This window comes from Chlorocebus sabaeus, chromosome 1 (assembly GCF_047675955.1).
Source record: "Chlorocebus sabaeus isolate Y175 chromosome 1, mChlSab1.0.hap1, whole genome shotgun sequence".
NCBI classification, from domain to species: Eukaryota; Metazoa; Chordata; class Mammalia; order Primates; family Cercopithecidae; genus Chlorocebus; species Chlorocebus sabaeus.
The window spans coordinates 74,217,620-74,228,434 of NC_132904.1; the positions used below are offsets into that span (position 1 = coordinate 74,217,620).

At 34.5% G+C, this 10,815-nt stretch overlaps 1 protein-coding gene across 3 annotated transcripts in view; it reads right to left on the reverse strand.

Annotated features, from left to right (window-relative positions):
* The window catches only part of RSF1 (remodeling and spacing factor 1), a 156,984-nt gene that overhangs the window by 34,167 nt on the left and 112,002 nt on the right, over positions 1–10,815 (reverse strand). For all 3 annotated transcript variants that reach the window (XM_008020259.3, XM_073019621.1, XM_073019622.1), the window contains 2 exons: positions 6,922–8,696; positions 4,702–4,908 (listed from right to left, as the gene is read on the reverse strand). In XM_008020259.3, the coding sequence (XP_008018450.1) occupies positions 4,702–4,908; positions 6,922–8,696 (1,982 nt within the window). The remainder of the gene's footprint in view (positions 1–4,701; positions 4,909–6,921; positions 8,697–10,815) is intronic.

Genomic DNA, 10,815 nt, shown 5'->3' on the forward strand with positions numbered 1-10,815 from the left:
GCATTCTTTATTTGCATAAAGCCAATAAATAAAAAGCTCTGATGATTAGGGATCTGACATACCAATATTTATTTATTTATTTATTTGTTTGTTTGATGCAGTCTTGCTCTGTAGCCCAGGCAGGAGTGTAGTGGCGTAATCTTGGTTCACTGCAACCTCTATCTCCCGGGTTCAAGCCATTCTCCTGCCTCAGCCTCCTGAGTAGCTGGGACTACAGGTGCCTGCCATGACACCTGGCTAATTTTTGTATTTTTAGTAGAGACGGGGTTTTACCATGTTGGTCAGGAAGGTCTTGATCTCCTGACCTTGTGACCCACCCACCTCGGCCTCCCAAAGTGCTGGGATTACAGGCGTGGGCCCACCGACCCGGCCCATGCTAATTTTTTAAAAAACCTAAAAAAAAATTAAGCTACAAAATTTAGTTGAAAATAACAAATCCTTTCTGACCTAGAGTTAGAATCCTTTTTCATTCAGCATATAGCCATAAAGGCTATAACAACATATTCTTTATAACAAAGTTTTAAAGCTCAAGTACCAAAGACTACCCTACCACATAGAATTTTTAAAACACAAAAAATTTCCATTTTAAACAGCATTTCAATTACTTACCTGTAAGAAACACTCATGGTTCTTTTTACCATGTAAATTCAAATAAGGAAGAGAATGAGGTATAGAAAAAGAATACAACTACATTCAGAACCGTCATGATATAATACAAAGGTTCGTAACATCACTTAGTCTTATAGTTGCTTTATCGGTATTTAAGAGGACCAAGGTCTAAAACTTAACATAGTATGCTCGAAAATGTTTAACTTAAAAGAAAATCTTTTATTTTTAAATAATTTTAGATTTACAGAAGAGTTGCAAAGATGGTACAAAGTTCTCATATACCCTTCACCCAATTTTCAACACTGTTACCTCATATAACTCTGGTACATTTATCAAAACTAAGAAATTAACATCAATACTATAAACTAAACAACAGGCTATTCAGATTTCACAAGTTTTTCCATTAATGTCTTTTGTTGAGTTTGAATCTTGGATATCATATTGCATTCAGTTATGTTTTGTTAGTATCCCCCAGTACATAACTGTTTCTTGGTCCTTTTTTTGTTTTCTCTGACCAACAGTTTGAAGAGTACTATAGTAGTCAGATATTTTTGGTAGACTGTCTTGAAATTTGAGTTTGTTTGATGTTTACTCAGGATTAGACTGGGGTTCTGGGTTTTGGAGAAGAACTCACAGAGGGGAAGTGCCCTGCTCACTGCATTGTATCAGTGGATACATGTTATCAGTATGACTTACTACTGCTGGTATTAACTTTGGTCACTTGGTTAAAGTAGTATCTGTTGGTTTTATCCACTGTAAGGTCACCTTCCACACTCTATTCTCATGATAAGTACAGCCCACACTCAAGGGTAAGGGAATTAAGTTTTCTAGAAGTATGAGTATCAAATAATTTGTGGATATATATTAAAATCTCAATAGTAATAAATCAATAAATAACTTGGGGGAAATGCACTGAAATTAAGCCAATATCTTCTCTCTCCTTAGAGTTCTGCTCACTAGTTTTAGCAATCACTGGGATTTTGCTTGCAACGATTATTACTGTGGTGTTCTGATGGTGATTTTCTATCTCTCTTATGCCTCTCTCTTATGCCTTCTACATATGTTATTAGGAATTATTCTGTAAGGAAAATAAGTCCCTTCTTCTCCACATTTGTTTATTCAATTATTTATATCAATATGAATTAATGAATATTTATTTTAGTCTTTGGGTTACAATCCAAAGCTATCATTATTTAATTTGTTGTTGGAACTGTTCCAGCCATGGACACAATGGAAGCTCTTTCAGCTTGTCTCTTGTGTCCTTAGGACTTGCCTGCCTTTCTTTTTTTTTTTTTTAAAGTACTTCCTTACTTTCTGGCACTACAGGATGTTTCAGGAACATCTTGTATTTTCCATGCCAAGCCTTAGAACCAACCATTTCTTCAAGAAGCCCTAGCTCCTTTACTGGATAATGGTACTTGGAAACCAAGATCTGGATGCTCTGAAAGCTCATTGCTACTGGCAACTACTTTTCATCTCTCTCAGAGGACAGTGTTTATATATGTATGTATACATATACACATATATCTTTCTGTGCCTATATTAAAATAAACATGGAGTTCATGCTAATATCTCCAGTTCTAATCTACCATCATAGGGTTCATCATAGCTCCTATTATCTATGCTTTCTTTATTTGCTCAACCCTAGTACAGATGAAGTTTCTGCAATCCTAACCTGTACCATGGGTGTGGGAGGAGGCACACCATTACAATGCATCACCACTTGCTCCCAATACCCAGTGTTTGGTAGTTACATTAGTAGTATACTTCTAGTATACAGTTGATTACATAGGCACATGCAGACTAACCTGGCCACCTAAATCCATTTATCACATAGTTTCTATAAGACATAACCTGAATTTCAAATATCAAAATTACAGGTAAACTTTTAGAATTTATTTCTAAAGTGAAGATTGTTTCTACTCTGCAGTAAAGTTAAAGTCTCACTAAATAAATACTACCATGTACGATTTCCAAGTCTCAGATAATAATCCATTTATTTTGACTAAAACATCTGGAAAATCCCTTAGAATTCTATATTCATTTATACGTTTATTGCTTTTCTGCTGTTAAAGCTCAATTAAGACAAGGACCATGTCTTTCTGGCTCAGCAGCATATTCTTACGATTTAACATAGAATAGCTGCTTGATATTTTGACTTGACGTTTATCTTTAAGCACCTGACATAAGAAATCTACCATATTTGGGATCTTCGGTTTCCAATGTCATTCACAATATAATTTCTGCTCACCCCATTTTATTTCTCATTTCTTCACATCAGTTCCTTACAGCAGTCATTGATGCCTTAGGTAAAATGCACTCTTTTAGTTTAAAGGGACATTAGAAAATGGTAAGGAGAGAACACCAAGTGTTGCTTTTTTTCTTGATTTAGAAAGCAGAAAAAGACTACTATCTCAAATGTCCTCTTGGCCTTTCTCTGTATAAAAATATTGATTTAACTTGCATAGACCTTGATGATCATAAAATGCTTAGAGGAATCTTCTCAGCATAATTTCAACATCTATTCTTCTCAGAGCTCAAGTCATTCACTGGTTTTTACTTGAGCCCTTAAAAACTATTGGGTTATGATAAACTTCATTGATAACATTTAGTTTCCAGATATGATATTAACAGTAAGAAAGAAAAGACTAAGTAAACCAGAATTAACTTTTACCTAGCACATAATATGTATCAGAAACGGTGCTAGGCAACTTTACATGAGTTGTTAAAAATGCCCCTCAGAAGTATGTGGTATGAGTCACACCTTACAATAAAGAAATCAAAATATAGAGAAGATAGCTCCTGATAAGTGGTATCCTGATAAGTAGGATCTGAATTTAGGATGTCTGGCCCTATGCTTTTCCCATCACATCATAACGCCTTGCAGGAAAAAAGAGCCTGGAGAACCACTCCTTAGGAATTTTCCAAACTTTAGAGGATCTCAAATGTTTCTGGTCCACATGATTCTACTCAGGTAGAAACATCTTTCTTTATATTTTCTTCTACTTAATAGCTGGAGTTTGCCTTTAAAGTAAAATCTAGTCAAAAGAACAGCACAGGTGCATAGAATTAGGTATAACAAGGCTATTTCCTCAACAGACTCACTTATGAACTGCAAATTATATATATATTATATATATAGATATAGTATATAAAATAGATTAGATACTGATTCTCCTGATTCAGGCAGCCTTTGAAGCACTTACTTCCTGGGGAAAAAAGCTCCCTATAAATGCAGTACGATTCTTTTTGGAATATATCTGGTCTATGATTTATCTCTTATAAATTAAAAAAAAATTTTTACGTTAAAAAATTTTTAGTGGGTATATAGTAGGTGTATATATTTATATGGTACATGTGATGTTTTAATAAAGGCATCTAATGAGTAATAATCACATGGGGTTACTAGGGTATCCATCACCTCAAGCATTCATCATTTCTCTGTTTTAGAAACATTCCAATGCCACTCTTCTGCCATTAAAAAAATTTAAAGCCCTACTACATTACTACTTGACTTACATGTTTTTATAGGAAGGCAGTAAGGCCTTCAGGCCTAATTTACTTAAAGCTGGCACTTCAAAAATATCATTTTATAAAGTTACCTATTTATCTTACCTATTTATCTATCCAACCATCCATGAGACAGGGTCTTGCCATGCTGCCCAGGTTGCATTTGAGTTCCTGGGCTCAAATTCTCCTACCTCAGCCACCTGAGTAGCTGCAACTACTGGCATGTGGCCACCATGCCAGGCAGAAATACCATTATAAAGTAATTTAAAGGGAAAGAAGAAAAACTTTAAAAGAACAAACTAAAAATACTTGAATACATTCATCAATTTGTGAGAAGAGATTGAGCTGTATTATTATGTAGAGGAAACATCAATGTATAAGCTAAGTAGAATGAAAGTAGGATCTTGATCGCTGGCCTTCCTAGAATTAGGTTGTATGAGAAACAGAAATAAAGGTTACTCTGTAGCATACAAGTTATCATCAAGAAATTCAAACCATGATAAAACCCAGAAGAGTTAGTTGCTCTGGGCAACCTCGCCATGTCTGTGATATGAGTATTGTTCATTTATATCAGGTACATACAAGCTCAGGATGGTTTGGAAGGCCACATTTTTTGCACGGTTCATCATCATCTGCTAGGATGGCTTCTTCACTTTCCTTTTCTTCTCCCTCTTCTGAGGCTGCAGATGATTTTTCACTGTCAGACCCTTCACTTTCATCATTGCTGGAGTATTTCCATCTGCCACGTGTCCGAGAACCAGTCCATCGAACTTTGCCTTTGGGTTTTACCTTGTATAAAATAAAAAATTGGGATAATTAGATATAAGGATGTCTTTTAAAAATCTCCTGATTCCATGTCCATTGTATAATATTCAGCCAATATACCAAAAAAAGGAGAAAATTATTATCATCTCATCATCAGATATAGCTATGGTTAAATTTTGGTATATATTTCCACTATTTTTTCTAATTTTTGTTTTCTTTTTTCTTAAAATTGAACTATAATGAACATTTGGTCTTATATTTTTCCTAGTCATATTCTCCTAACATTACTATAAATGCCATTACATAACTGTTTTTATCTAATCCTCTACTAGACATTTAGGTAGTTGTTTCCCATGTTTTTCACTTTCGTCAACAATGTACTGTATCTTTATAAATATTTTTACACACATCTCTGTGGTTAGGATAAATTCCTTGAAGAGGATTCTGGGTCAAAGGTCATGCACATTTTAAATACTTTATAAAGAATGATGACTATATTCTCACATATTTTCATGTAAAAATTTAAAATCCTGTATTGGAGATAAATTTTAAATTTTAAATGATCCAGAACTGCATAAAAAAAATCCTGACAAACTTAAAAACATATACATTCAGAGAACAAATTTACAATGTGATTAACAGCTTTTTATTGTTTAGTTTTTTACTCTTTAAACCTGTACTTTAGTTTATTCCTACACTATAGGTCTCTAGCAAAGAACAAAATTAATTCTAACAACAAAAGAGGAACCCTAAAAAAAATTAAAAATTCAGTATTTCAGGGAACACAGGATCACTTACAATGAAAAATGATCTGATTGTTTAAATAAATTAAAAAGAAAAGTAGCACTTATGATTATGAAAAATTCCCACAGACTAGCAAAAGACTTGTAAAATATTTTGCTTAAAATAACAGGGTCATAAAAAAGTGAATTCTGATGAGTAACACCAATATTAATGAGTAAAATGGGGAAAATAGGCACTGTCATACACTGGTAATAAGATGCTATATTAATGGGGCCTTTTTGGAGGGCAATGTGGAAGTAGCTATCAAAACTTAAAATATACATGTCCCTTGACCCAGCAATTCCAATTCTAGGAGTCTATTCTAAAGAAATACTCACTCATGTCCAAAAGGATCTTCAATGCAGCATTGCCTGTAATAGTGAAAAATTGGAAACAACCTAAATGTCAATCAGTAAGTGAGTGGTTAAATAAACTGAGGTATATCCACACTATGGAGTACTGTGTGGCCATTAACAAGCAAAAGTATACTATACTGACATGAAGAATTCAGAGACACTTTAAGTGAAAAACTCACAGAAAAAATGAACGTATTTGACCCAATTTTTAAAAATAAGTACATATTTATGAACATCTACATAAATGCATGAAAAAGGACTGGAGGGCCGGGTGCAGTGGCTCATGACTGTAATCCCAGCACTTTGGGAGGCCAAGGTGGGCGGATCACCACATCAAGAGATAGAGATCATCCTGGCCAACATGGTGAAATCCCACCTCTACTAAAAACACAAAAATTAGCTGGGTGTGGTGGCCTGCGCCTGTAGTCTCAACTACTTGGGAGCCTGAGGCAAGAGAATCATTTGAACCAGGGAGGCAGAGATTGCAGTGAGCCGAGATTGTGCCATTGTATGAGAGAGCAAGGCTCTGTCTCAAAAAGAAAAAAAAAAAAAAAAGGACCGGAAAGATGCTATACCCCAAACTGTTAATAGTGGCAATTATCCCCAAACTGTTAATAATGGCAATGGGGAATTCTCATTCTATAATTCTACAGGTTGGATATTATTTGAATAGTTAACAAGGAGAATATATTTCTATACTACTCTTAATTTCTTAAAAAAGTTAAAAGATGACAAGAGTATAGAGTATAAGAGTATAAAGTCTGAAAAGGTATCTCAGAGGAAGAAAGACACTTTTTGAGTTGTCTTTGATGACTAAGTTTTAGACAAAACCAAAAAACCTATGAATATATAGAGACAAATATTTTTAATTAAAAATTAAAACAAGTAGAAGTTTTACCTTGCTTACTTTAGAATTTGTATCCTTCTCTGATTTTTTCAAAATTTCCTTTTTGTCAGTTTTTTGCAAAGCTGTTGACTCTTCCTCCACCTCATCTTCTCCTTCCCCTCTTTTTTTATCAGCTTTCTGAACTCTGATCTCAGCCACTTTTGCAGTGGGTCTAGATATTCTTGGAGATCTTCTTAAAGTACGACCCACATTTGTTTTCTCCTCTTCCTTTTCTGTCTTTTCTTGCTTATTTTCTGGTTCTAGAACTTTGGGGGGAGAATCAGGCTTCTTTTTCCGACTTGATATCCTGATTGTTAATTTGATGCCTTCTTTCTGCCTTTCAGAGGTTATCTCTGTATTTTCTGAGGCAGTGGTTACTTCTTCAGGAACCAATTTATATTTGAATTTGCTTTTTTGCATAGAACCCTTTGTCTCAGAAGGCTCCTCTATGCCAGATGTCTGGGCATCGTCCAGACTATCCATTTCTACCTTTGTGAACTCAGAATCCTCTTTTAGGGTTTCTAGGTCTACTTTTTTCACAGACTGACCACCAACAGTACCTGTACTCTGGCATTCTACCAATTCTTTTTCTGAAGCTAGTTTCTCACAGTGGTCAATCATATTAGATGGTGGAGAAGTTTCAGCTGCCTCAGGAGAGCCAGGCTTTTCTGACTCTAGAGTACTCTTTGGAACTTCTTCTGGTATTGGACTCAATCTTTGTGTGTCCTTATCAAGAAAAGTCTTTTTGGACTTCTCTAACTTTTCAAGACATTCTAGGATTGGTGGGCGCTTATCCTTCTTAGTTTTGGGAGACTTTTCTTCAACTTTCATGGTACATGACTCAGTGGTAGATAAAGCAGTTTTTAAAGAGACATCTTTTGCCATCTCAGAAGACTCAAGAGAAGTTTCCATTTCTGGAGGACCGGGTTCCTCTATTTGTGCTTTTTGACTATGGATGTCTAAGACTGATATTGAACTATCTGCATCTTTCCTCAAAGGGGTTGTTTCTTTCTCAAGCTCACCTATTTTCAAACTCGTTATGACAGAATTTAAGGACTCTGTTCCATTTCCCTCCATGATGATATTTCTGTCCTTAGAGGGGCTATAGCTCTCTTCCTTTGTCTCATAAAACTTTGTCTCTATTGGTTCTGTCTTAAAATTTGGAGCTACCCTTTCGTCACTAACTTCTCCATTTACCAGCTGTTTCCCTTCATAACCCAAAGCGGTGATTGTAGAGATCCTTTTACAAGTCTCTTCCTCTTGTTTTATTTCATCTTTCAAAAACTCTTTTGTTGGAGTAACTGATTTACACAAAGGTCCCTTGACTGGACTGTCAAAATCATCACTCAGTTTAATTTCCCGTTTTTTTAGTGGTATCTTGGCCTGCTGGTCATTTTTAAGTTTCTCAGTTTCTTCAGTAGATTTCTCAGTAATTTCATGAGAAAATTTAATATTGCCACCAAATTCGACCCTTTCAGGCTCCTGCGCCACTGGCCTCTCCATGCTACTTTTGGTATCTTTAGGATCTGCTCTACATTCCTTCACTTCAACTTTAATGGGTTTGACATTTTCCTTGAAGGAATCACTTTCTTCTTTGATGATCTTTTTTTCTTCATTTTCTGGCAAAGGTTTTTCTAGCTTCACTATGACTGGCAGTTTCACAAGTTCTTTTTCATCTTCTTTTTCTTTTTTCACAGTAGTCTCTTCTAGAACATTGGCTGTAGAATGGTTTTCTATATCCATAGGCTGCTCCTCACTTTTCATCTTTTCACTTTCTTTCTGTTCCTCTAAAAATTAGAAAAAGTTTAATTACATGAATAGAAACTTTCAAGGCTATAAAATATAAGTCTTAGTATAATGTATATTTCCATTTAAAGTTTCTATTTTAAAAGAGGTGGCCTTTGTCATTGGATATTTGACAATAATAAAATCTGACAATGAAGAAAATTACAAAAAAGTTGAAATACAACTTCTAGATATTAAAAAACATTTAGAAAAATTTAGGTTTCTGATTTTTACTTTTTGTTTCAGTGTTCTCAATGGATTGCAAATATTTATGCAGTTCAAATAATTTATTCAAATTCAAGAGATGGCTTAAAAACATAAAATTGAAAATGCTACATAAAACATTTCCAAAAGACCATATTTGTTTTACAAACTGACAACTGTTCTTTTTCGCAAGTCACTGAGCACTTCATTTTACTTGTACCAGGAACACGGCAGTGGAAAAATGAAAAATATAGAAAGACAAAAAGCCCGTATCCTATTACCCAGAGGCAATCACTAGTAATATTTTAGGTTACTTCCTTCTGGTCTTGTATATTTTTCACTAAGTTGGTATCATGTTGCCTCAATTTATTCGTTGAAACACTGGCACTTTCTTATGATACTAAATGCCTTTTATAAAAATTGAGTATAATAATTATATAACATTCTTCAACGTGATCATATTACAACTTACTTTATCAAATGCCACCAATGAACATTTTAGAAGTTAGTACTATACAAAGAAACTGTTTAGATTTATCTGTCAATTCTTCTTTATACCTTATTGGCTATATATTTTCAACTTTTATGGAGTACCTAATAATGGTGCAGATTTAAACATAACCAAAGCTATATTCAGTAAATAGCATAATCTCTGAATAGGATTATAGAGATTGCATTACAGAATATATTAACTACTAATTTTACCTACATTTTTAATCCCTTCACCTTATCCTTGCTACTGAAAAACCTAATTCTAAACAAAGTTTTACTAAGATACAAGTTTTTTTCCTAAAATTTTGAAATGATTCGCATCAAGTTGATAAACCAGTTAGGATATATTTCATGGGAATAATAGGATGGAAAGAAGTGAGAAGATAAAGCAGGATATGTTTTTTGAAATGAAAATTTAACATTTCATTAAAAGTGAATATTTTCATTACAAACCACCGTTTCTTTTATGTCCAATGATGTTGCAAATAAAAAAGCCAAGAACCATTTAGAACCATTCAGGGTCTGAGAGTTAAGCAACTGTAATCAGTATTTCTTCCTTCTTTACAAAGTCAGTGCTGTAGGGAATGCTGCTAAAATATTTCAAGAGATGACAGCAAAAAAAAAAAAAAATTTTAATTCAAAATATAAAATAGTTCTACAGCATAAATAAGGTAAGACAAAAACAGAGATGACAGTAATTACCTAATTTGTATGTTTTCTCTTTCCCACTGATAAAACAGGTTTGATAAATTCTCATTTAATGAGATTAGCTAGTACATCAGGAAATTTAACTAAATGAACACCTTGTTTGACAGTTAAAATACTGATTACTATCTTTAAAAATAACTTCAACCGCCACGTGCAATGGTTCGCGCCCTTAATCCCAGCACTTTGGGAGGCCAAATTGGGTGGATCGCTTGAGCTCAGGAGTTCGAGACCAGCCTGGGCAGCATGGTGAAACTCTTGTCTCTACAAAAAATACAAAAAGCCGGGGCATGGTGGTGTGTGCTTGTAGTTCCAGCTATTAGGTAGGCTGAGGTGGAAGGATCATTGGAGCCCAGGAGTTCAAGGTTAACCCTGACCCCTGATCATGCCATTGCATTCCAGCCTGGGTGCATTCCAGCATTGGTGACAGAGTGAGATCCTGTCTCAAAAAAAGAAACAAACAAACAAAACAAAAAAAAACCTCAACCCACTAAGTGTGCGCTAAGCACAAGTTAATATTTTTTATCTCTATTCTATGGTTCAGAAAGTATCTAAAGATCTCATCATGACCATGATCCAATGTAAAGTAAGTTTCTCAGTTTCTTCAGCAGATTTCTCTTATGTTTTCATTCGCAGGTAACTGATCTTGGTTTGAGTAACAACACAGGAAAATAAAACAAGAAATGACATTAGGTTCAAGATTCTCAGGTTAACGAATTT